Genomic DNA, 27,821 nt, shown 5'->3' with positions numbered 1-27,821 from the left:
AGACAATTCAGGTGTGTTCAAAACACGGTCATGACACCAGACACTGCTCCTCGTCTCTCTTTGTACTCCACCTCCCAGGAAAGATTAACGGTAGAACAGTTGTACTTCCCTGTCGAGACTCCGTTTCACCAGGAAGCATTGTGGGTGTTTGGCTTGGTGATAACTTTAATGTTGTTAACCTCTAACAATAAACAAAGACAATTTATAGGAAAAATATAATAGTAAAAATTAAAAATGAAAATGAGGAGGAAGTAACAAAGGACAGGTCACCATTTCAGCATTCACAGGTTCAGCCTCCGGTCTACGGTTAGTTGTTATGCTAGCCAGGCTGCATGTGTCTGTCTGTGTGCAGGTGGGGTTGACATGCTCCTCATTGTGACTGGGAGTTGTAATAGGATGCTGCAGTGTGTGTCATTGGAGATGTAAACACAGAAAAGGTGTTCCTCCAGTCCTGTGATATGCCCTGGGAACTGGGTGACACCACAGCCAGGGGTTTGACCTGCAGTTAGCATGGAGCCCCACCAGGTATTGTCCTGGCTTGTCAAACATCCACTGACATATTGATCCTTTTTACATCCGCTGAGCGAAGGGTTCCGCTGCCGGCCGCAACAAGACAGAGAACGGGTGAAAGGGATGAGAGTGGTCCCACGTTCACCTCCTCTGCTCCCCATCTGCCCTGAGCAAAGCACCAGGAAGGGATGGGGGAAATCAAGCCCCAGGGTGCAAAAGCCACCAATGAATGTGTCAATCAGCTTCCCTTAGTGGTTGTTGGTCACATCTAACACTCAGTGGGAGTGGATGAGGTCATGACTGCAGGGTAAATTAGTGTAGAAGTTATGAACTAAATTAATACTTTATTAACAGTTTCTAAACTACTTATAAACCTTTTTCAACATTATGAAGTATACCTTAAACATCGTCAGCATCTTTGTTGCACATTCACATCTTCACATTGATTAGACGAATATATAATGTTCATAAATGTTCATTATGACGGCCTTTTTCTTTCAGCGAAAACATACCAGTGAAATCAAATAAGGTGACAGTAGAGAAGATAAAACGGAAAAGGACACAGCCAAAGCAATACTCATCAACTCTTTCCACCCAACTGTCCTGTTCTGCCCCCTAGCGTTTATCACGGTGAATTACACACAGTATGGAAAAACAACCACGTGCTACTTGCCACTAAAAGCAGTTTTTTAACATATATCTGAGAAGAGCCTTTTGGTATAAATAGGAAGAGAATAAACACTAAATAATACAGCAAGAGAATATGACTTCCCATTTGTCTGATGGAATATAAAAAGTTAAAAAATAATTAACACTAGCTTATTACTCTCGTGTGGCGCAGCGGTCTAAGGCACTGCATCTCAGTGTTAGAGGTGTGATTGGGAGTCCCATAGGACAATTGTCCCAGCGTAATCCGGGTTTGGCTGGTGTAGGCCGTCATTGTAAATAAGAACTTGTTCTTAACTGACTTGCCTAGTTAAACAAACGAATGAAAACTATTTACATTTCACACAACCTGCCCCCTAGTGGAGACAATGACACATTTCACACAAACACTTGCAGTTCAGATGCAGCTGTTTATTGTGACCTCCTCTCTCCTCTCTCCTTCTAGATCTATCCGCTACCTTCGAAGAGAGGAGCATCAGCTAAATGATTCAAATGTAAAACCAACAAAATGTAAAACACAGAAGTAAATGCAAGAATAACAAAATTACATGAACTACCTCTCACATTTAGTACTAGTAAAATACTAATTAAAAGTGCTAGTGCATCAGAAGAAAAATATATATTTTTAAACACAGAAATGCTTCTGTTTCTTTGTTACTTAAAAAAGTCAAAAAAATATCCATTGTCCTCATCTGCAGAAAAAAATAACAAAATCAAACTGCCAACATGGCAATCTATTTTCCATATTCTATAAAAAAGTATAAACATATCCCAATACAAAGGCAGTTGTCTAAAGTAACTGTTTAAATGGTATACATTGCATTATATTCTGTAACGTCTATTCCATACTGAGTGATGTAAAACCTTGACACTGCATTTTGATAGACGTAATAGTGTCTCGATAGGAAGCTAGATAAAACATTTTTTTTTTTAGCTACTAAGTTTGTACTACATGAGTGAACATCTGTCTACAACCGCAAGTCAAACCATCAAAGTGAACACTGTCACATTCACCTAGAATATTCTCAGTTGAACAGTAACACAACTATGAGAATGTCAGTTGAATGATAATCTCAGTTGAACAGCAGGAAGAGAAAAAAAAGTCATTTTGTATGAACACCATACTGCTATAGAAAAAATGATGTACTGTAAGGCACAGCAGGTACAAAACTGGACTAAAAACATTATTTGGCATGAGGTTTCATCAAACATGTGACTATAGCCTTATGTAAAGGTACCTGGACTTTGGTTGTCAAAGTAAGGTTAGGGTTGCAAAAAGTCCCGAAACATTCCCAAAAGCCCCCGCTTTTTCAGAAATCCCACTTGAAGAATTTCAGGTTGGAGGAATCACTCATTATGTATTCCTTCATGATTCTTAGAATCCTCCAAGCAGGGATTTCTGAAGAAAAAAAATATATATACTTTCAGAAGTAGGGGAATGTTCCCGGATTCAGGATCCATGCTTACAACCCTAGACAGGATTAAGACCGAGGTAACCCGGACTGTCCTGTTCGGATCAGCTGGGGGAGATCTCAGACACTATGGGGAAGGATGGGAAGGTAGGACAGGAGTCTCTGTGCTTCAGTTTAAACATGAGTTGCTCTTTCTCTTGGGTGAGCCTCTGACAGAGACCGGTCTGCCTGTCTAACACTCCCTGAAGGTCCAGGTGCTCCTTGGAGAGCTGCCTACAGACAGGAGCACAGGAAGGAGATATATCAGAAGAGAACACATTTATCAACATTGATAGTTTAGGACAGAAAGACATTGATAATGACCTAAAAAAAACTAATCTGTAGCAAAGTACTTTATAATCAATCTTTTGCTGACCTCAAATTACTATTCTTCATCAAAATCCTACATGCATTGTCATAAGTAGAAGTAGCACTAAAAACTCATCCAGCATCTATATAAACTACACAAGTTTGGATGGTGAAATGTAACTTTTACACTTAAGTACTGTAAACTGCCATAACTTGCTTCCACTAAGAAATATCCCTCCACTTCCTCCACCAAGTGGCGCCACATTCACATCTCATGTAAATGCATAGCCGTTTCCTATATTTGAGTTTGCTTGAACAGAACTTGTTAAGTTGTTAATCTATTTACAACCTTGTTGCCATGTATTCTTCTACAATGTGACTTCCTGGTAACAACATTAACTCCAGGGTAACCGACTCCTCCCAGCAACTCCAGGGTAACCGACTCTTCCCAGCAACCCCAGGGTAACCGACTCTTCCCAGCCACCCCAGGGTAACCGACTCTTCCCAGCAACCCCAGGGTAACCGACTCTTCCCAGCAACCCCAGGGTAACCGACTCTTCCCAGCAACCCCAGGGTAACCGACTCTTCCCAGCAACCCCAGGGTAACCGACTCTTCCCAGCAACCCCAGGGTAACCGACTCTTCCCAGCAACCCCAGGGTTGCTTAGCTAGCTACATAGCCGTCTTAGCTAGCTACATAGCCATCTTTGTATCAAAGATAATTGTGTAGTTTAGAGTAACTGAGTAATTATCGAGGCTAGCTATCTTCGTCCTCCTAACGTAGTCAACACTGCTAGCTGCTAGCTAGCTAGTCATCACTGCTAGCTAGCCAACTTCTACCGACTAGCAGCACTGCAGAAACTATTACATCGTAACGACTTGATTAGTGTGGTGTTAGTGTTAGTTAGCCAGCTACATAGTTGTCTTTGCTGTCTCTGTATCTAAGATAATTGTGTAGTTTGAGTTTGAGTATTATCGAGGTGAGCCAGCCAGCCGCGGCGCCAGACTTACTCATCACACCTAGTCATCATTAACCCACTGCCAGCTAGCCAACCGTTACCGACTAGCAGCGCTGTAGATACTAATACTTTACAACGGAACGATTTGACTAGTGCAGTGTTACCTAGCTAGCTACTTAGTTGTCTTTGTCATAGCTTGATAATTGTTAGCTAGCCAGCCATCGAGGTTAGCTAGCCAGCTATTTCCGTCCCCCGCGACGCCATTTTTCCTAACCCAGCCAACTATTACCGACGAGCAGCATTGTTGAAACTAAATACACTACAAGGAACGTCTTGATTAGTGTTATGTTAGCTAGCTAGCTACAAAGTTGCTTTGTATCATGACAAGGTGTAGTACTGAAACTACCGAGGTTACCTAGCCAGCTACACGTTCAAAGTCAACAACGCAGCCACTGCTAGCTAGCCTACTCCACCAGCCAGCAGTACTGTATCATTTTAGTCAATAAGATTTTTGCAACGTAAGCTTAACTTCCTGAACATTCGAGACGTGTAGTCCACTTGTCATTCCAATCTCCTTTGCATTAGCGTAGCCTCTTCTGTAGCTTGTCTACTATGTGTCTGTCTATCCCTGTTCTCTCTCCTCTGCACAGGCCATACAAACGCTCCACACCGCGTGGCCGCTGCCACTCTAACCTGGTGGTCCCGGCGCGCACGACCCACGTGGAGTTCCAGGTCTCCGGTCTGCGGCCAACAAGGCTGAGTTCATCTCAGCCTATGCTACCCTCCAGTCCCTAGACTTCCTGGCGCTGACGGAAACATGGATTACCACAGATAACACTGCTACTCCTACTGCTCTCTCCTCGTCTGACTACGTGTTCTCGCATACCCCTAGAGCATCGAGCCAGCGGGGTGGTGGCACTGGAATCCTCATCTCTCCCAAGTGGACATTCTCTCTTTCTCCCCTGACCCATCTGTCTATCTCCTCATTTGAATTCCATGCTGTCACAGTTACCAGCCCTTTCAAGCTTAACATCCTTATCATTTATCGCCCTCCAGGTTCCCTTGGAGAGTTCATCAATGAGCTTGACGCCTTGATAAGTTCCTTTCCTGAGGATGGCTCACCTCTCACAGTTCTGGGTGACTTTAACCTCCCCACGTCTACCTTTGACTCATTCCTCTCTGCCTCCTTCTTTCCACTCCTCTCCTCTTTCGACCTCACCCTCTCACCTTTCCCACCTACTCACAAGGCAGGCAATACGCTTGACCTCATCTTTACTAGATGCTGTTCTTCCACTAATCTCATTGCAACTCCCCTCCAAGTCTCCGACCACTACCTTGTATCCTTTTCCCTCTCGCTCTCATCCAACACTTCTCACTCTGCCCCTACTCGGATGGTATTGCGCCGTCCCAACCTTCGCTCTCTCTCTCCCGCTACTCTCTCCTCTTCCATCCTATCATCTCTTCCCTCTGCTCAAACCTTCTCCAACCCATCTCCTGATTCTGCCTCCTCAACCCTCCTCTCCTCCCTCTCTGCATCCTTTGATTTCCTCTGTCCCCTATCCTCCAGGCCGGCTCGGTCCTCCCCTCCTGCTCCGTGGCTCGACGACTCACTGCGAGCTCACAGAACAGGGTCCGGGCAGCTGAGCGGAAATGGAGGAAAACTCGCCTCCCTGCGGACCTGGCATCCTTTCACTCCCTCCTCTCTACATTTTCCTCTTCTGTCTCTGCTGCTAAAGCCACTTTCTACCACTCTAAACTCCAAGCATCTGCCTCTAACCCTAGGAAGCTCTTTGCTACCTTCTCCTCCCTCCTGAATCCTCCTCCCCCTCCCCCCCCCCTCCTCCCTCTCTGCGGATGACTTCGTCAACCATTTTGAAAAGAAGGTTGACGACATCCGATCCTCGTTTGCTAAGTCAAACGACACTGCTGGTCCTGCTCACACTGCCCTACCCTGTGCTTTGACCTCTTTCTCCCCTCTCTCTCCAGATGAAATCTTGCGTCTTGTGACGGCCGGCCGCCCAACAACCTGCCCACTTGACCCTATCCCCTCATCTCTTCTCCAGACCATTTCCGGAGACCTTCTCCCCTACCTCACCTCGCTCATCAACTCATCCTTGACCGCTGGCTACGTCCCTTCCGTCTTCAAGAGAGCGAGAGTTGCACCCCTTCTGAAAAAACCTACACTCGATCCCTCCGATGTCAACAACTACAGACCAGTATCCCTTCTTTCCTTTCTCTCCAAAACTCTTGAACGCGCCGTCCTTGGCCAGCTCTCTTGCTATCTCTCTCAGAATGACCTTCTTGATCCTAATCAGTCAGGTTTCAAGACTGGGCATTCAACTGAGACTGCTCTTCTCTGTGTCACGGAGGCTCTCCGCACTGCTAAAGCTAACTCTCTCTCCTCTGCTCTCATCCTTCTAGACCTATCTGCTGCCTTTGATACCGTGAACCATCAGATCCTCCTCTCCACCCTCTCCGAGCTGGGCATCTCCGGCGCCGCCCACGCTTGGATTGCGTCCTACCTGACAGGTCGCTCCTACCAGGTGGCGTGGCGAGAATCTGTCTCCGCACCACGTGCTCTCACCACTGGTGTCCCCCAGGGCTCTGTTCTTGGCCCACTCCTATTCTCGCTATACACCAAGTCACTTGGCTCTGTCATATCCTCACATGGTCTCTCATATCATTGCTATGCAGATGACACACAATTAATCTTCTCCTTTCCCCCTTCTGACAACCAGGTGGCGAATCGCATCTCTGCATGTCTGGCAGACATATCAGTGTGGATGACGGATCACCACCTCAAGCTGAACCTCGGCAAGACGGAGCTGCTCTTCCTCCCGGGGAAGGACTGCCCGTTCCATGATCTCGCCATCACGGTTGACAACTCCCTTGTGTCCTCCTCCCAGAGTGCTAAGAGCCTTGGCGTGACCCTGGACAACACCCTGTCGTTCTCCACCAACATCAAGGCGGTGACCCGATCCTGTAGGTTCATGCTCTACAACATTCGCAGAGTACGACCCTGCCTCACACAGGAAGTGGCGCAGGTCCTAATCCAGGCACTTGTCATCTCCCGTCTGGATTATTGCAACTCGCTGTTGGCTGGGCTCCCTGCCTGTGCCATTAAACCCCTACAACTCATCCAGAACGCCGCAGCCCGTCTGGTGTTCAACCTTCCCAAGTTCTCTCACGTCACCCCGCTCCTCCGCTCTCTCCACTGGCTTCCAGTCGAAGCTCGCATCCGCTACAAGACCATGGTGCTTGCCTACGGAGCTGTGAGGGGAACGGCACCTCCGTACCTTCAGGCTCTGATCAGGCCCTACACCCAAACAAGGGCACTCCGTTCATCCACCTCTGGCCTGCTCGCCTCCCTACCTCTGAGGAAGCACAGTTCCCGCTCAGCCCAGTCAAAACTGTTCGCTGCTCTGGCACCCCAATGGTGGAACAAGCTCCCTCACGACGCCAGGACAGAGGAGTCAATCACCACCTTCCGGAGACACCTGAAACCCCACCTCTTTAAGGAATACCTGGGATAGGATAAAGTAATCCTTCTAACCCCCCCCCCCTTAAAAGATTTAGATGCACTATTGTAAAGTGGTTGTTCCACTGGATATTATAAGGTGAATGCACCAATTTGTAAGTCGCTCTGGATAAGAGCGTCTGCTAAATGACTTAAATGTAAATGTAACCGACTCTTCCCAGCAACCCCAGGGTAACCGACTCTTCCCAGCAACCCCAGGGTAACCGACCCCTCCCAGCAACCCCAGGGTAACCGACTCCTCCCAGCAACCCCAGGGTAACCGACTCTTCCCAGCAACCCCAGGGTAACCGACTCTTCCCAGCAACCCCAGGGTAACCGACTCTTCCCAGCAAACCCAGGGTAACCGACTCTTCCCAGCAACCCCAGGGTAACCGACTCTTCCCAGCAACCCCAGGGTAACCGACTCTTCCCAGCAACCCCAGGGTAACCGACTCTTCCCAGCAACCCCAGGGTAACCGACTCTTCCCAGCAACCCCAGGGTAACCGACTCTTCCCAGCAACCCCAGGGTAACCGACTCTTCCCAGCAACTCCAGGGTAACCGACTCTTCCCAACAACCCCAGGGTAACCGACTCTTCCCAACAACCCCAGGGTAACCGACTCTTCCCAACAACTCCAGGGTAACCGACTCTTCCCAACAACTCCAGGGTAACCGACTCTTCCCAACAACCCCAGGGTAACCGACTGTTCCAACAGAGAGACAGAGACGGTGTGGATATCATATGGTCTTACTGTAGAAGGCTTTGATGGTTGTCGATCCGAACCCTCAGGTCCTCATTGTTCTGTAGAACATTTATGACCTGGTCTTCTAGAGACAGATTCTTCTCCACCTGACAGGGTAGAAATAAAAAAGTAAGGACCCAATCAGCAATCAGGGTGGTGAAGACAACATGTTGACATTCACAGACTTTGAAACTATAACCCAGAGTATTTTTTGACAATGCAGAGCACCTCAGATTTCTTGTTTCTGTTTGATTTCCTCTGTAAAGTGTATTGAGACTTCGATGATGCAGTTTAAATAAAGAATGAGTTGAATTAGACTATAGCAGAAATCTCAAAGAGTCAGATGCCTGGACTAGTCTGTCAGCCAGTCCCCAGTCCAAGTCCCAGTCTCTGTTCCCTACCAGAACCTGCATCTGTAGCAGTTTGTTCCCCTGCGTCTGAATACGTTCACTCTTCATCTCAATGACAAACAGCAGACTCTCCTGCTCCCGCTCCCAGAATGGCCCAGGACTGCCGTGGGCCTGGAGAAAGACAGAAGGAGAGAGAAGGAGAGGGGAAAGACAGAAGGAGAGAGAAGGAGAGGGGAAAGACAGAAGGAGACGAGAAGGGAGAGGGGAAAGACAGAAGGAGAGAGAAGGAGAGGGGAAAGACAGAAGGAGAGAGAAGGAGAGGGGAAAGACAGAAGGAGAGAGAAGGAGAGGGGAAAGACAGAAGGAGAGAGAAGGAGAGGGGAAAGACAGAAGGAGAGAGAAGGAGAGGGGAAAGACAGAAGGAGAGAGAAGGAGAGGGGAAAGACAGAAGGAGAGAAAGGGAGGGGAAAGAGGGAGTGAGAAAGGGAGGGGAAAGAGGGAGCGAGAAAGGGAGGGGAAAGAGGGAGCGAGAAAGGGAGGGGAAAGAGGGAGCGAGAAAGGGAGGGGAAAGAGAATGAGAGAGAAGGGAGGGGGGTATAAAATTAACAGCATACTAACGAAACCTGGAGACCAGATGTCTAAAGCAACAGTCCAACTAAGTGAACTGGTTACGGGATTATGCACACACCACGCAGAAACAAAACACACTGTGCAGACACGTGTACACACACACACACACACACACACACACACACACCCTGAATGTTCCGCTGCAGGTCCTTCTTGAAGGTAGACTCGTCAACTCTCTTCTTTAACTGATTGTACACGTGGAGCTCTGTAGTCAGCTCCTCTACCTCCTCCTTGAAAAGAAAACCTACTGGTCAGTTCTGTACTTCCTATTACACAGTTAGAAGGTACGGGATGCTGTATAGACCACAGTCTATCCTCTACCTCCTCCTTGAAAAGAAAACCTACTGGTCAGTACTGTACTTCCTATTACACAGTTAGAAGGTACGGGATCTGTAGACCACAGTACATCAAAACAGGTGATACAAACTGATCAAGTTAAAGAGACAACTAAACACACACCTTCAACGTTTTCTCAGCTGCCTGGTGGGTCTCTGTTAGTCGTTTTGTCTCTTCACTCTGTATCCTCTGCCGTTCTGTAAGGGATAATAGGGATTCTATATCTAATTACACGGGCCGGAATAACATCAGTCAATGATTACTCATTCTAGAACCAACAGAAAAACAGTCAATGATTACTCATTCTAGAACCAACAGAAAAACAGTCAATGATTACTCATTCTAGAACCAACAGAAAAACAGTCAATGATTACTCATTCTAGAACCAACAGAAAAACAGTCAATGATTACTCATTCTAGAACCAACAGAAAAACAGTCAATGATTACTCATTCTAGAACCAACAGAAAAACAGTCAATGATTACTCATTCTAGAACCAACAGAAAAACAGTCAATGATTACTCATTCTAGAACCAACAGAAAAACAGTCAATGATTACTCATTCTAGAACCAACAGAAAAACAGTCAATGATTACTCATTCTAGAACCAACAGAAAAACAGTCAATGATTACTCATTCTAGAACCAACAGAAAAACAGTCAATGATTACTCATTCTAGAACCAACAGAAAAACAGTCAATGATTACTCATTCTAGAACCAACAGAAAAACAGTCAATGATTACTCATTCTAGAACCAACAGAAAAACAGTCAATGATTACTCATTCTAGAACCAACAGAAAAACAGTCAATGATTACTCATTCTAGAACCAACAGAAAAACAGTCAATGATTACTCATTCTAGAACCAACAGAAAAACAGTCAATGATTACTCATTCTAGAACCAACAGAAAAACAGTCAATGATTACTCATTCTAGAACCAACAGAAAAACAGTCAATGATTACTCATTCTAGAACCAACACAAAAACAGTCAATGATTACTCATTCTAGAACCAACAGAAAAACAGTCAATGATTACTCATTCTAGAACCAACAGAAAACAAAATGCAGTTCCAAAACAAAATAATCAATATGGTTATAAGATCTACAGAAGTTATTTCACATGGTCTCGTCTTGCCTTCCAGCTGTCTCTCGTGCTGCTCTGCAGTCCTCTGGCTCTTCTCCTCACAGAGAACAGTCAGTTCAGCAGCCGTCTCTGTTTTCACCTGGAGATGATCAACACCACAAGGACAGGGTTGAAGCCATGTACAGCCACACTTGTCAAATGAGATAGACAAAGTGAATATCAAATATAAACAAACAGTGAGATCTTTGTTATATAAACAAGTATATAATACCAGATGAGCCAGCCATAACCCACTGTTGTACCAGGTGTATAATACCAGAAGACTCAGCCATAACTCACTGTTGTACCAGGTGTATAATACCAGATGAGCCAGCCATAACTCACTGTTGTACCAGGTGTATAATATCAAATTTCAAATCAATCACATTTATTTTTATATAGCCCTTCGTACATCAGCTGATATCTCAAAGTGCTGTACAGAAACCCAGCCTAATACCAGATGAGCCAGCCATAACTCACTGTTGTACCAGGTGTATAATACCAGATGACTCAGCCATAACTCACTGCTCAACCAGGCCATGCCAATATGAGGACAGACAACATTTAACAATCCAACTGGCTGCTACCAACCAATCACTCAATACACCATAAACCTTTAAGACTTCTCACTTCTCGTTCTTACTTTGTCAACTATGTTTGCACAAATCACTGCCCCCCCCCCCCTTCTGGAAAGGCATTGTGATCCCAAAGCAGCCAAACAGGTCTAGGCTACAACCCAAACTGAACCCTATTCCCTACTTAGAGCGCTACTTTTGAGCAGAGCCCTATGATATGTTGTGTCCGCAATGGCACCCTCTTGCTCTGTTGACAGGAGGTTTACAAGTCCATGGCCAGAGAACTATGCAGGCAGTCGCACAGGCATCACGCACCCGCTGTAGGCAGTCACAATACACACATACCAAATAGGCAAAGATTGTGTAATGGAAAAGCATGTGTTTATTATCTCCGACAGCTGTAAAATATATGACTTGACATCAAGTTACTGTGCTGCTCTGGTTATTATGCCTTCAGCTTGCGCTGACTTGAAGCTGCACATCCTGGAATCATAGGTAGTATCCCAAATGGCACCCTATTCCTTATGTAGTGCACTACTTTTACCAGAGCCCATAGGGACTATATAGGGAATAGGGTGCCATTTTGGACACAGCCACTATGAGACCTCAATTCAAAAAGATACTTTGTGTAATTAAAATGCAAATCACAATGCAATCCTGCAGGAAGAGCAGAAGGACGTTTTTTTTTTCACCCTGCAGGAAGAGCAGAATTACTTTTTAAAAATCCTGCAGGAAGAGCAAAATGACTTTTTCTGATCTGCTTAGTAATAATAATGTCCACATATACTTTAGTAGTGGCTTTGTGGTTCACACTAATTAATACTAATGCCCTTTTCACAGTACAGTTGGAACAATAGTGTGTTGGTCCCGGATATTTCCTTTTCACATCGTCCTCTCCAACACGGTTCCAGCAACTATAGAGGATATACTGTATAACCAGGCCAGTACAGTTGGCTAGGCTCTGCTCAAAAAAGTAGTGTGGGAAGGGTACATGGTGAATGTACACTGAACAAAAATATAAAAACGCAACATGTAAAGTGTTGGTCCCATGTTTCATGAGCCGAAATAAAAGATCCCAGACATTTTCCATACCCACAAAAAGCTTATTTCTCTCAAATTGTGCAGAAATTTGTTTACATCCCAGTTAGTGAGCATTTCTCCTTTGCCAAGATAATCCATCCACCTGACAGGTGTGGCATATCAAGAAGCTGATTAAACAGCATGATCATTACACAGGTGCACCTTGTGCCAGGGACAATAAAAAAGGCCACTAAAATGTGCAGTTTTGTCACAATACAACGCCACAGATGTCTCAAGTTGAGGGGGCACACAATTGGCATGCCGACTACAGGAACGTCCACCAGAGCTGTTGCCAGAGAACTTAATGTTAATTTCTCTACCATAAGCCGCCTCCAACATTGTTTTAGAGAATTTTGTAGTACGTCTAGCCGGCCTCACAACTGCAGACCACGTGTATGGCATCATGTGGGTGAGTGGTTTGCTGATGTCAACATTGTGAACAGAGTGTCCCATGGTGGGGTGGGGGTATGGACATGCATAAGCTACGGACAATGAACACAATTACATTTTATCAATGGCAATTTGAATGTACAGAAATACCGTGATGAGATCCTGAGGCCAATTGTCGTGCCATTAATCCGCCGCCATCACCTCATGTTTCAGCATGATGCACGGCCCCATGTCTCAAGGATCTGGACACAATTCCTGGAAGCTAAAAATGTCCCAGTTCTTCCATGGCCTGCATACTCACCAGACATGTCACCCATTGTGCATGTTTGGGATGCTCTGGCTCGATGTGTATGACAGCGTCTTCCAGTTCCCTCCAATATCCAGAAACTTTGCACAACCATTGAAGAGGAGTGGGACAACATTCCACAGGCCACAATCAACAGCCTGATCAACTGTATGCGAAGGAGATGTCGTGCTACATGAGAGAAATGGTGGTCACACCAGATACTGACAGGTTTTCTGATCCGCGCCCCTAATTTTTTTTAAAGGTGTCTGTGACAGATGCATATCTGTATTCCAGTTATGTGAAATCCATGTATTAGGGCCTAATCAATTAATTTAAAATTGACAGATTTCCTTACATGAACTGTAACTCAGTAAAATCTTAGAAATTGTTGCATGTTGCGTTTATATTTTAGTTCAGTGTAAATAGTACAGGTATATAAACTCAGCAAAAAAGAAAACGTCCCTTTTTCAGGACCCTGTCTTTCAAAGATAATTCATAAAAATCCAAATAACTTCACAGATCTTCATTGTAAAGGGTTTAAACAGGGTTTCCCATGCTTGTTCAATGAACCATAAACAGTTAATGAACATGCACCTGTGGAACGGTCGTTAAGACACTAACAGCTTACAGACGGTAGGCATTTAAGGTCACAGTTATGAAAACTTAGGATACTAAAGAGGCCTTTCTACTGACTCTGAAAAACACCAATAGAAAGATGCTGTAAGGTGCTGTAGGCATGCTGTAAGGAGGCATGAGGACTGCAATAAAATGCAATGTCCATACTATGAGATGCCTAAGACAGCGCTACAGGGAGACAGGACGGACAGCTGATCATCCTCACAGTGGCAGACCACGTGTAACAACACCTGCACAGGATCGGTACATTCGAACATCACACCTGCAGGTACAGGATGGCAACAACAACTGCCCGAGTTACACCAGGAATGCACAATCCCTCCATCAGTGCTCAGACTGTCTGGAATAGGCTGAGAGAGGCTGGACTGAGGGCCTGTAGCCCTGTTGTAAGGCAGGTCCTCACCAGACATCACTGGCAACAACGTCGCCTATGGGCACAAACCCACCGTCGCTGGACCAGACAGGACTGGCAAAAAGTGCTCTTCACTGACGAGTCACGGTTTTGTCTCACCAGGGGTGATGGTTGGATTCACGTTTATCGTCGAAGGAATGAGCGTTACACCGAGGCCTGTACTCTGGAGCGGAATCGATTTGGAGGTGGAGGGTCCGTTATGGTCTGGGGCGGTGTGTCACAGCATCATCGGACTGAGCTTGTTGTCATTGCAGGCAATCTCAACGCTGTGCGTTACAGGGAAGACATCCTCCTCCCTCATGTGGTACCCTTCCTGCAGGCTCATCCTGACATGACAATGCCACCAGCCATACTGCTCATTCTGTGCATGATTTCCTGCAAGACAGGAATGTCAGTGTTCTGCCATGGTCAGCGAAGAGCCCAGATCGCAATCCCATTGAGCACGACTGGGACCTGTTGGATCGAAGGGTGGAGGCTAGGGCCATTCCCCCCAGAAATGTCAGATATCTTGCAGGTGCCTTGGTGGAAGAGTGGGGTAACATCGCACTGCAAGAACTGGCAAATCTGGTGCAGTCCAAGAGGAGGAGATGTACTGCAGTACTTAATGCAGCTACCACACCAGATACTGACTGTTACTTTTGATTTTGACCCCCCCGTTTTGTTCAGGGACACATTATTCCATTTCTGTTAGTCACATGTCTGTGGAACTTGTTCAATTCATGTCTCAGTTGTTGAATCTTGTTATGTTCATACAAATATTTACACATGTTAAGTTTGCTGAAAATAAACTTAGCTGAAAGTGAGAGGACATTTCTTTTTTTGCTGAGTTCAGTATATGATAAACGGTATATGGTGAATGTAAAATGGTACAGGGTATAGGTATAAGGTAAAGGGTATATGAAGGGCTGGAGGTAAAACTCCAGCTGGAGAAGAGGCTTGGGAAACACTTGTGAGCTGACGGTTAGAGGTAGGGTGAGGGGTTGGGGTTAGGGAAGGGTGCTAGCCGTTACTACCTACCTTCTCAGCAGGGCCGGTCCTTGCCGTTCTGCCACAAAACTAGAATAGTCCCAGTAAGCAAAATGACGTTGAAAGACAGGTGAAAAACATTTTCCAGACGTTGAAGTTAGGTTCAATTTAGGTTCTGAATGAAAGGTGAAAAATACATTTTCTGTACGTTTTAAATACATTTTTTTCAGGATGTTGAAAAGGTGTCTTTTCTGGATGTTGAAATCAGGTTCATTTCTGGTTCTGAATAAAAGTTAAAAATGCTAATTTTACCGATGTTGAAAATACGTATTTTCCCGATGTTGAAATCAGATGTCTATGATTGGTTCAGATTTGGTGTGGCCCGGAGCAGAAATCTACGTCCGTGGACATTGAAATCAAGGCCAGTCTGGACCGCACCAAATCTGAACCAAACATGGATGTCTATGATTGGTTCAGATTATGTCTGGACCGGGCCAAAACCAATGTCTGTGGATATAGAAATCAAGGCCGGTCCGGACTGCACCAAAAAAAATTAAAAAAGCGATTGAAAGGCATCAGCTTGGGTCTGTGCTTACCAAGGTGTAGCCTACAGTGTTGCCTGAAACTGAATTTTATAATGTGGTAGGCCTACCATTTGTAAAACAGGCATTGCATTGGCTTTATTAGTCTTGATTCCTGTGACCAATCAATTTGGCTATTTAAGCTCTGAATAGCAGCTACCCAACTTTATCAGGAGTTATCGTGAGCCTATTTGCAATGTGTTTACACAGCAGGAAACGCAGAAGTATTTTCTTTTTCACTATGATCAGCTTGTCAAAAATGTATGGATACAAACTTGAAAGCTCTGATCATGACAATGGGGCGAGCCTTAGACCACAGATGATGCATTTCTGTTCTAACCAAATAGATAGATATGATGTGGTAACCAGGATGGATAGGTAACCCTTTAAGCCACTTTTTATAGACCATAAATCCACTACTACATTATGTGTGCTCTGAACCACAGCATCACGGAGAAGCACGGCCGGACGGCTCATTAGGCAGGATTAGGCAGCCGCTTGTGGCAGCAGATTGACGAGGGCAGTATTTTCTGACTTTTGGGCCAGTAACAGAAAGGTTGCTGGTTCGAATCCCCGAGCTGACTAGGTGAAAAATCTGCCATTGTGCCCTTGAGCAAGGCACTTCACCCTAAATGCTCCTCTATGTCGCTCTGGACAAGAGCATCTGTTAAAATGACTAAACTGTCTAATGTTATGAGCTCAATTCCCTGGTTCACCTACAGTGCCTTCGGAAAGGATTCAGATTTTGTTAGGTTACAGCCTTACTCTAAAATTGGTTAAATAGTTTTTTTCCCCCCTCATCAATCAACACACAATACCCCATAATTACAAAGCAAAAAAACAGGTTTTTAGAAATGTATTACAAATAAAAACAGAAATATCATATTTCTGAAGTATTCAGACCCTTTACTCAGTACTTTGTTGAAGCATCTTTGGCAGTGACTACAGCCTTGAGTCTTTTTGGGTATGACGCTACAAGCTTGGCACACCTGTATTTGGGTAGTTTCTCCCATTCTCCTCTGTAGATCCTCTCAAGCTCTGTCAGGTTGGATGGGGAGCGTTGCTTCACAGCTATTTTCAGGTCTCTCCAGAGTTGTTCAAATCGGGTTCAAGTCCGGGCTCTGGCTGGGCCACTCAAGGACATTGAGACTTGTCCCGAAGCCACTCGCCGCTGAAAAACAGCCCCACAGCAGAACAGAGAATCTTGTTTCTCATGGTCTGAGAGTCTTTAGGTGCCTTTTGGCCAACTCCAAGCAGGCTGTTATGTGCCTTTTACTGAAGAGTGGCTTTCATCTGGCCACTCTACCATTAAGGCCTGATTGGTGGAGAGCTGCAGAGATGGTTGTCCTTCTGGAAGGTTCTCCCATCTCCACAGAGGAAGTCTAGAGCTCTGTCAGAGTGACCATCGGGTTCTTGGTCACCTCCCTGACCAAGGCCCTTCACCCCCAATTGCTCAGTTTGGCCGGGCGGCCAGGTCTAGGAAGAGTCTTGGTGGTTCCAAACTTCTTCCATTTAAGAATGATGGGAGGCCACTGTGTTCAATGCTGTAGAAATGTTTTGGTACCCTTCCCCCAGATCTGTGCCTCGACACAATCCTTTCTCTGAGCTTTACGGACAATTCCTTCGACCTCATGGGTTGGTTTTTTCTCTGACATGCACTGTCAACTGTGGGACCTTTCCAAATCATGTCCAATCAATTGAATTTACCACAGGTGTTCTCCAGTCAAGTTGTAGAAACATCTCAAGGATGAACAATGGAAACAGGATGCACATTACCTCAATTTCGTGTCTCATAGCAAAGGGTCTGAATACCTTTGTAAATAAGGTATCTGATTTTTATTTTTAATACACCCGTTTTCACGTTGTCATTATGGAGTAGTGTGTGTAGATTGCTGAGGATTTTTTTATTTATTTAATCCATTATAGAATAATGCTGTAACGTAACAATGTGGAAAAAGTCAAGGCGTCTGAAAACTTTCCGAAGGCACTTTACCTTCTCAGTGATGTTGTGGACCAGGAAACAGAGCTCTCTATGGGGTTATCTACCTTCTCAGTGATGTTGTGGACCAGGAAACAGAGCTCTCTATGGGGTTATCTACCTTCTCAGTGATGTTGTGGACCAGGAAACAGAGCTCTCTATGGGGTTATCTACCTTCTCAGTGATGTTGTGGACCAGGAAACAGAGCTCTCTATGGGGTTATCTACCTTCTCAGTGATGTTGTGGACCAGGGCACAGAGCTCTCTATGGGGTTATCTACCTTCTCAGTGATGTTGTGGACCAGGGCACAGAGCTCTCTATGGGGTTATCTACCTTCTCAGTGATGTTGTGGACCAGGGCACAGAGCTCTCTATGGGGTTATCTACCTTCTCAATGATGTTGTGGACCAGGAAACAGAGCTCTCTATGGGGTTATCTACCTTCTCAGTGATGTTGTGGACCAGGGCACAGAGCTCTCTATGGGGTTATCTACCTTCTCAGTGATGTTGTGGACCAGGAAACAGAGCTCTCTATGGGGTTATCTACCTTCTCAGTGATGTTGTGGACCAGGGCACAGAGCTCTCTATGGGGTTATCTACCTTCTCAGTGATGTTGTGGACCAGGGCACAGAGCTCTCTATGGGGTTATCTACCTTCTCAGTGATGTTGTGGACCAGGGCACAGAGCTCTCTATGGGGTTATCTACCTTCTCAGTGATGTTGTGGACCAGGGCACAGAGCTCTCTATGGGGTTATCTACCTTCTCAGTGATGTTGTGGACCAGGGCACAGAGCTCTCTATGGGGTTATCTACCTTCTCAGTGATGTTGTGGACCAGGGCACAGAGCTCTCTATGGGGTTATCTACCTTCTCAATGATGTTGTGGACCAGGGCACAGAGCTCTCTATGGGGTTATCTACCTTCTCAATGATGTTGTGGACCAGGGAACAGAGCTCTCTATGGGGTTATCTACCTTCTCAGTGATGTTGTGGACCAGGGCACAGAGCTCTCTATGGGGTTATCTACCTTCTCAGTGATGTTGTGGACCAGGGCACAGAGCTCTATGGGGTTATCTACCTTCTCAGTGATGTTGTGGACCAGGGCACAGAGCTCTCCTTGGGTTGGGTCTTTTAGTAGCTCCTCCCTCTCCTGGGTCCCAGAGGCAGACAGCACCTCCCGTAGGATCTTCAGCTGCCACTCATACTGACCCAGCTGCTTCTCCGTTTCTAGACCCACGTTCAGCTCCTCCAGAGGGACTTTACCTGGAGGAGAAACCAGGGTTGTATTCAGTAGGTAACAAACAGAAACAGGGAGGACTACCTGGAAGAGGGGGAACCAGGGTTGTATTCAGTAGGTAACAAACAGAAACAGGGAGGGACTACCTGGACATGTCCAATAACAAATGCTTGTTTTACATGGCAAAATCCTACATTTGCTACATTACAATGTAGCTGAATATGACCCAGTGCTGTGGTTATCAAGGCAAAACTTTGCTGGAATGCTCAGATAGAAATGTTGTGAATAGAGCGGATATGATTTCTTATCCTACATGTCTACATAATAGATGTATCTTGTTCAGTATGTTCCACACAGTGGGCAGAGGGTTTGAACCAAACCAGACCTGGCTGCAACATTTACTGGTCTGACTAGACTCAGTACAACACCAGTAGAATATACAATCTGTCGCCTATAAATAAAATACTCCTAACTACCCTGATATTTGTAGGGGGGGAAAAGCGCCGGTCCAACTTCTGAGGAAGTCATGTAATGAACTAGTTTGGTGAACCACGTTCCGAGTGATGATTGACCTTCCTAAGACATGGAGACTTGAGCAAGCTCCACTAGCTAATGCCTAGGTTTTAGCTCAGCAGGCTAGGCTAACACAGGCTTGTTTTCTTAGGCATGATCCTGAGACCCATAATTACATGGCAACAAAGAACACTTTGAGTACAACAGAGTACACAAGACAGTACTTGTTGAGTATTCTTATGCAGACAGCGCTGTGTTGACACATCAGTGTTTACATCTCAGTATCCAAAACTGACTGGTTGAAATTAGGTAATTGTGATGTCACTTTAATGAGTAATTCCAACCAGTTTCTGGGTGTAGTGACATCATTTCAACCACCGGGATCATGACAAAGTGTGTATCAGTTAACCGTTTAAATGTAAAGGCAAAATGTAGATTTCCGCCTAAATAAACATACCCAAAAGTAACTGCTATTCTTGTGTAATTACACGATTGTGACATGCCAAAACGTGGTGTATTTGGAAAGACGACATCTGGGAGATTATGAGGAAATAAATCAGCAGATAGGAGTTACATAGTTCAGAATACACAAGATCAAGCACACACAAAATAACCACTATTTTTTTATTTTTTTATTTTGAAAGTCATCTCTCATTGACAAGCTATAAGTGAGTTATTGATGCCCAGAGCTGGAAACACAGACGGCTTCCACAACATGTGATCAATATCAGAAAAAACATGGGATTGACAGACCTAACAAATCAAAATGGGCAGATGTTTTAGTGACTGGTGTCAAGTGTGGTCACGGGATGTTTCCAAGTGTCCCTAAACCGCTCCAAAGTGGCACATAAATGAGATCATTCCAGTGCCATTACATATTTGCAATTCCTAAATGCTATTTGTTCAGTATAAAAACACAGTTTCTACCATATGAACCTCACTCCAACATTGTGGTGGTGTTAATCCATGGTATATTCAAGTGTTCTTTCAAACTCTCCAAAGTATCTGGTAACTGCACTGTTTTTGCACACTGGATGTGCCTAAAAGTAACTAACTACTATTTTTCACTATAAAAACTAAATTTCTACAACACCAACCTCTCTCAAACATCGTGGTGGTTTCAGGGGCACTCTCCAAAGTGCCTGAACATTTAGCCTAGGCATATCTAATGTATTGGTCCCACACACAAATTAACTGTTCACAAAAACAATATAAAAAGCAACAGATAAACAAAACAAAAAAAAAACATATAAAAAAAAAAGGTCTTATCAAACACAAACCTGGTTACACACGTGTCCATCACAAAAAAAATGTGCAAAAACATAAATAAACTGAACAACTTACAAATGGCATTCGTTTTACATCCCATGTGTAGACGAGTCGATTTCACCTTCACCGTAGCTTGTGCATGTCGTGATAGTCTTCGAAGCAGTCCCTCTCTGACCAGGAAACAAAAAGTGAACTGCCATTTCTGACTTCCCTAGAGGCATTCCTTTTTATTTTTCAAGAGGTCTGTGATAAGTGGATGCAGAGCCATCAGACGGGATGATTGAGATAGCAGTGGGGGGGTGAAGACCTTGACCAGCGGGGACGCTTGTTGGGGAGGGGTGGCTCCCAAACAAAATCCTCTGCTTCCTCCTGTGATTAATAAAATAAAAAGATATATATTGTTGGAAGACAAACAGAATTACAGTTGACTAAATTTACAAAAAACATTACTGTAAAGTAAAAACACCATTTGTACAGTGACTCACATAGGTGTGAAACACACACACACACACACACACACACACACACTAACACTTTGGAGACAAAGCCAGAGGTGAGAACCACAAATAAACAATGGCCATGAGAGTTTAGAGGGCTCTCCAAAGTTACAAGGATGAAAATTAGAACAGCAAACTAATATGAAACATAGACAATAACTACTTTGGAATTATTTAACATTGAAATGACTTGTTACATAGGCCTATGTACACTAAATCCAAACAGCAGACAACTTATAAAAAACAAATACATATAGTAAATAAGCTATATCAAGTCATGAAAATAATTTACTTACAGATCTAAAAGTGGATCCAATCCTTCCAGAAAGCAATCTTTGTCGGCCGAGTCGAAATCCTTGTTGTCCAAATCGCTCCCCTGATCTGAGTCCGTCCAGTATTTTATTCAAAGTTTCTATGTCGGTATACTTACTCATAGCGACTTTCTTTTTAGCTTCCTGTTTAATATTCTAAGTTCTTACCATTTCCCCCCCTTGAGAAGCAATCTTTTATGTTAAAGCGATGAAATAGGTTTACAATGTAATGGAGCGTGATTGGTGCGTCGTGTCTGAGCCAGGTAACAATATAACCTTTTTACACGTAATGCGAACTAAGCCTTGCTTTATTCCACCCAGGTCAACTGCATATCCCTGAAAATCTTCTCATTGGCTACAAGATTGTCAAGGTGCCATAGTAGCCAATCCCGTGTGTAATGGATGCCTACGGGGCGTAACCAGGCAACGTCATATGTTTGATGCGCAAAGATATGGTCACTTGGAGGACGTTCGACGTGGCCATTAAGACATACATCATCAGATAACATTAAACAATACACTGGATCTGTTCCTACCAACCTAAGGATTAACTTCATACCCCCACATATGGCTATAGCTCAAACACAGACCCAATCGAAGCTTAACTTGTAAGATGTTTGGTGAAAACGTTGTGTAAAATAAACATTTTGACTCTCGGGGCTGGTGATCAATAACGGTAGGTCACAGACAGATAAATAAGACATCCTCATGATCTGTGGAGTCCCGGATTTCGATGTGTATCGACGTATTCCATGTTTATTTAGTTTATGCTTCACAATGCTAGCCGGAATGTAGGTAGCAGCCATCTTGAAAAAGGTCGTCGGCTCAGCCTGCCGTTATACATTCGTATGCTCATATACATTAACAAATCACAAAGATTTTAAGGCACAGCTCAATAGCCAAGATACTCAGTTTTCCGCAGACTGTGAATACCGTTTTCATACCAGACTGAATTGAACAAAACAATCTAATAGAGTCCCCAAATACGAATCAAACCCACAATCCTGGAGTTGCAAGCACTATGCCACTGCCAACTGAGCTATACAGGAGGACCGTTGTTATGTAGTCAGAAAGGACAGTTATTATGTAGTGGTTATTAGTGGGCCCAATAATAAAGAGGACACATGTCAGTATGGGCGCCTAGCTTTTATAATGCTTCAAAAGAGGCAGATTGATGTGTAAAACCCTCAGAGATGTAATAAAGAAAACCTGATAAGCAGCAGGAGAGGAGTCTGCAACACTACAGTCTACACCACTACAGGAAACCCCACCACTCACCTCCATCTTGATGGTTGTTGACCTTCCTTCTACACCACTACAGGAAACCCCACCACTCACCTCCATCTTGATGGTTGTTGACCTTCCTTCTACACCACTACAGGAAACCCCACCACTCACCTCCATCTTGATGGTTGTTGACCTTCCTTCTACACCACTACAGGAAACCCCACCACTCACCTCCTCCATCTTGATGGTTGTTGACCTTCCTTCTACACCACTACAGGAAACCCCACCACTCACCTCCTCCATCTTGATGGTTGTTGACCTTCCTTCTACACCACTACAGGAAACCCCACCACTCACCTCCTCCATCTTGATGGTTGTTGACCTTCCTTCTACACCACTACAGGAAACACCACCACTCACCTCCTCCATCTTGATGGTTGTTGACCTTCCTTCTACACCACTACAGGAAACCCCACCACTCACCTCCTCCATCTTGATGGTTGTTGACCTTCCTTCTACACCACTACAGGAAACCCCACCACTCACCTCCTCCATCTTGATGGTTGTTGACCTTCCTTCTACAACACTACAGGAAACCCCACCACTCACCTCCTCCATCTTGATGGTTGTTGACCTTCCTTCTACACCACTACAGGAAACCCCACCACTCACCTCCTCCATCTTGATGGTTGTTGACCTTCCTTCTACACCACTACAGGAAACCCCACCACTCACCTCCTCCATCTTGATGGTTGTTGACTTCCTTCACCGTTTTCTCCTCCTCCTTCGCTTTGTTTTTCCTCTAAAAATATAGAGAAAAGACAATGTTGTCATTTATCAACTCTGGTCTAGTTCACACAATATTAAACATTGTCTTATTTAACCATATCTGGGTAAATTAGAGGAGATTATGGTACACAAAATACCTAAAGACAGTTCTCACCCTATTTCACTTTGTTTTTCCTCTACAAGAAGAAAAGAGTGTGTGGTCTGATGTAGGAATACATTATGACTATATCTCAACATATTACAGATATACCAAAGTACTGAGAATACCTCAACACTATTTGAGACGTTTTGAAGTTACCAGGGAAATCATAACTTAGTAAACTAAAGCAGGGTAGGAGCTTATGTAAAGCTTCTGATTGCTGCTTGACCCATATTGCTCTCTCACAGGGATTGATTAGTACCCACATGACTGGAAATGAATCATTTGTTTGTTCAAAGTTATATAACATGTCCATGCTAGTGTTCATACTATTTGTACAATGTGATACACTGATTTAGTTCAAAACGAATCATACCAGTACTTACGGAGTCTTAATAAACATTTCTGCATTAGATACATTACGTTGTTGTAGAATAACCTATACTAGGTGAGCATAGACTAGTACACTAAGGAGTTACAGTGAGGTCAATCATAAGTGCTTTTGTAATAGGGCAATTCTAGCATAGGTCACAACTCTATACCAAGCTATTGCTAAAACGGTCAAACAATACCAAGGTTCCTGACATAACTAGGATACCAGATCGCATTATGTCCTGTCCTCACTGTGTAGACTGTAAAAAAATAAAAATAATTAAGTTGTATTGTCAAACAGCAGATAGGTGTAGTGAAATGTGTTGTTGTACAGGGTCAGCCATAGTAGTATGATAGGTGTTGTTTTACAAGGTCAGCCATAGTAGTATGATAGGTGTTGTTTTACAAGGTCAGCCATAGTAGTATGATAGGTGTTGTTGTACAGGGTCAGCCATAGTAGTATGGTAGGTGTTGTTTTACAAGGTCAGCCATAGTAGTATGGTAGGTGTTGTTTTACAAGGTCAGCCATAGTAGTATGATAGGTGTTGTTTTACAAGGTCAGCCATAGTAGTATGGTAGGTGTTGTTTTACAAGGTCAGCCATAGTAGTATGATAGGTGTTGTTTTACAAGGTCAGCCATAGTAGTGTGATAGGTGTTGTTTTACAAGGTCAGCCATAGTAGTATGGTAGGTGTTGTTTTACAAGGTCAGCCATAGTAGTATGATAGGTGTTGTTTTACAGGGTCAGCCATAGTAGTGTGATAGGTGTTGTTTTACAAGGTCAGCCATAGTAGTATGGTAGGTGTTGTTTTACAAGGTCAGCCATAGTAGTATGATAGGTGTTGTTTTACAAGGTCAGCCATAGTAGTATGATAGGTGTTGTTTTACAAGGTCAGCCATAGTAGTATGATAGGTGTTGTTTTACAGGGTCAGCCATAGTAGTATGATAGGTGCGCTGGAGCAAATTAGAGTTAAAGGCACAGAAAGATTTTTCACTTTGACGGCTCAGGCATTTAAACCAGCGACTTTTCGGTTACTGGCCCAACGTTCTAACCGCTAGGCTACCTGCCACAATATAGTATGGCGGTCCATGGAGGCCAGCCACCTCCTGACATAACACAACATTATTCCACCACCACCACTAACGCTGTATAAACACATAGAAACACACCAAACAACATGGTGTACCAGTTTTATTTGTGCCTGGAAAACAGAGCATGTCCCCCAAATGGCACCCTATTTCCTATATAGTACACTACTTTTGACCAGAGCCCTATGACACCCTATATAGTGCACTACTTTTGACCAGAGCCCTATGGACCCTGGTCTCATAGGGAGTTCACTACAAAGGGAAGAGTGTGTCATTTTGGACACTAGCCCAATAAATACCATAATATGTAACATTCCAATAAATAAAAAAAATCTAATTTTCCAATAAATACTATAATATCTAACATTCCAATAAGACAAGTGACTCCAGGAAGACAATGTAGAGAACAGTACAGCATGAGGTTTGTTTTATTACCTTCTTTAAGTCCCAGTAAAGGATGTTAAACACACAAGTCCAGGAGCATATGTTGAAGAGGGGCTGGAAAGGCTCTCTTTAACACCACCATAAATCACATCTTCACTTCCTTCTCAGTATGCACATCCCAAACCGCACCCTATTCAGTGCACTACTTTTGACCAAGGCCCATAGACCAGTGCCCAAAGTAGTGCACTACAGAGGGAATAGGGTACCATTTGGGACAGAGGGCCCATCTCCACAGTCTTTTTAAACATAGGAGAAACTGCAACGTGGAGGCATGTCTTCACTGACTAAACTCACAGGGAACATCCTAGCCCCATGGCAAACTGTAGCCTACACCGGACTCCTAATGTTTACAAGTTCTTCCTGGCCCCAAGAGTACAAGGTTAAGATTGAATGTTTTGTGAGAAACATCTAGTTCAGCTCACAAGAGTTGAAAGAAACTTTCCAAGAAGAGTGTAGAATAAAGACGTGTCCTCTCAAAGGGCCATACATAGGAGACAGACATGTACCCCAGGCTGATAGAACTAGAAAAACAGCCCCTAAACTCAAAAGGAAATTCAGAAAACTAAAACCACATCTTCAATACAACAAAGGACATTCAGACTTAGTTAAGGGATATTTAATTTAGACTGTGGTTGGGTCTAGCAGAGAAACAAATGTTCCTTGAGATTTCATTAACACTTGGCTGAGTCTCTTCATGTGGCATTTTCATCATGGTCCATATGGAGCCATATTGCTGTGTGTGTGTGTGTGTGTGTGTGTGTGTCTCTCTAGCAGAACTTCACACGTCTCCAGTTGCTTACGTCAACCAGCCAAACAGATGGTTTTGTGATCTGCCCTGCAGAAGCTGCCTTACAGCTTTGCCAGTGGCTTGCACTGCCTCTAAGTCCTTGCTTACTTTTTGTAGAAGAAAAATATTTGCAATCTCAAGGAGAGTTAGGAGTGTTCATATCAAGCACCACCAGGTACCATTGATAAATGAAGGAATCCACTCACATAGAATACTGGCTAAACAATCAAATCATTCCCTCTGCTTTTAAACTGTGCAAGTGGTCTCACTTATCTGGCAAACAGACACATTGAAATGATATCCCTTTCAACTCAACAATTTATCTAGTCTACCTACTCTATGCCTCCGGGAAGTGGTACAAATCTGGGTTATCATATCTGGACGGTACAAATCTGGGTTATCATATCTGGACGGTACAAATCTGGGTTATCATATCTGGACGGTACAAATCTGGGTTATCATATCTGGACGGTACAAATCTGGGTTATCATATCTGGACGGTACAAATCTGGGTTATCATATCTGGACGGTACAAATCTGGGTTATCATATCTGGATGTAATATAAACCTGTGCCACTGGCTGTAAATGTCAAAGAGGCAGTACTAGTACATGAATTAACTGTAGCCTAAAAACTACATTTAGTTGCATATTAAATATTACAATTGCTATATCCTCAAGTCACTTCCGTTCTATCAAACAGTGCAGTTTCTAGTCATTGGTAGACGTCATAGAAAACATGAACTGATTATGTGAACCATGTAGAAAAACCCAACAACTCATATGACCAGAAAGTAGAAACTTTGACAGATGTAATCCAATGACTACACAGGCTACAGGGTGTCAATAAATACAATGTACAATTTACTGGTGATGATGATACAATCACACAGTGTATCAATGATCTCATCCTTCAGTGTCATCACTGACTGTCAATGTCTGGCCAAACTGCAATTTCTTATAAGTAATTCGGAAGAATTACATCAGATGAGTTCCCTGCACCGCTACAATAGACAAGTAGTTTTCAAACTCGTGGGATAGTCAGTATCAGAGAATCGACTACATATCTTAAGTTATTTTCAGTTGTTTCAAAACGTAGAACACTTTGCACAAATTGACTGATAGCCGAAATCACGCGTTTCAAAACATTGATGTTAATGAATGTGTTATCTCGGTTGTAAAAACCACGAGATTAATGCACGTGGGAAATTAGGCTAAACTAACAAACAGTTTTGCGTGATCTATTTTTTTAAAACACGGCTGTGTTGTGCCAGGAATCGGTGCGACAACCGCAGCTACAATAACAAAATACCACTTGGTTCGCTAATTAACTTCCTAGATGATTTCACAACAAATATGAATAAATACAATTATTTTTTTTTGCAAATTCCGCCACACACCTTGCTGTGGCTGCAACCCATGCCTGCCCCGGGTCCACTCGTCAACCCTACCAGTCCTTTCCTAGAGTTACCAACTCTTCTGAACGCCGGGATGTGGTCGGGTCTCTCAAGACTTCTGTGCAGCTCACTCACAACAACTCACTCAAGTCTACCAGATGGGCGGTTATTTTTCAAAACCACAAACACTGATTTTAAAACAATCTGGACGAACCTAAATACCCACGTTCAAGCAGGGGGAACAGTGTAAAGGTCA

General features: G+C 44.0%; 1 protein-coding gene across 2 annotated transcripts; it reads right to left on the bottom strand.

Moving 5' to 3' along the window:
• Positions 1-1,572: 1,572 nt before the first annotated feature.
• LOC106604205 (coiled-coil domain-containing protein 69) lies at positions 1,573-27,821 on the bottom strand. 2 transcript variants are annotated; one of them, XM_082975019.1, is made up of 10 exons: positions 27,569-27,821; positions 23,286-23,352; positions 18,575-18,759; positions 14,994-15,032; positions 10,610-10,697; positions 9,594-9,667; positions 9,266-9,364; positions 8,556-8,678; positions 8,164-8,261; positions 1,573-2,861 (listed from the first exon to the last, which is right to left on the bottom strand). In XM_082975019.1, the coding sequence occupies exons 1-10, from the start codon at positions 27,587-27,589 to the stop codon at positions 2,693-2,695; spliced, it is 963 nt and encodes a 320-aa protein (XP_082831145.1). In that variant the 5' UTR covers positions 27,590-27,821; the 3' UTR covers positions 1,573-2,692. The 2 variants fall into 2 exon arrangements, with proteins under 2 accessions (XP_082831145.1, XP_082831146.1); XM_082975020.1 differs by lacking the exon at positions 14,994-15,032.

Source organism: Salmo salar, chromosome 05, assembly GCF_965601325.2.
Source record: "Salmo salar chromosome 05, fSalSal1, whole genome shotgun sequence".
Taxonomy (NCBI): Eukaryota; Metazoa; Chordata; class Actinopteri; order Salmoniformes; family Salmonidae; genus Salmo; species Salmo salar.
This window is presented reverse-complemented; position numbering and strand designations above follow the sequence as displayed.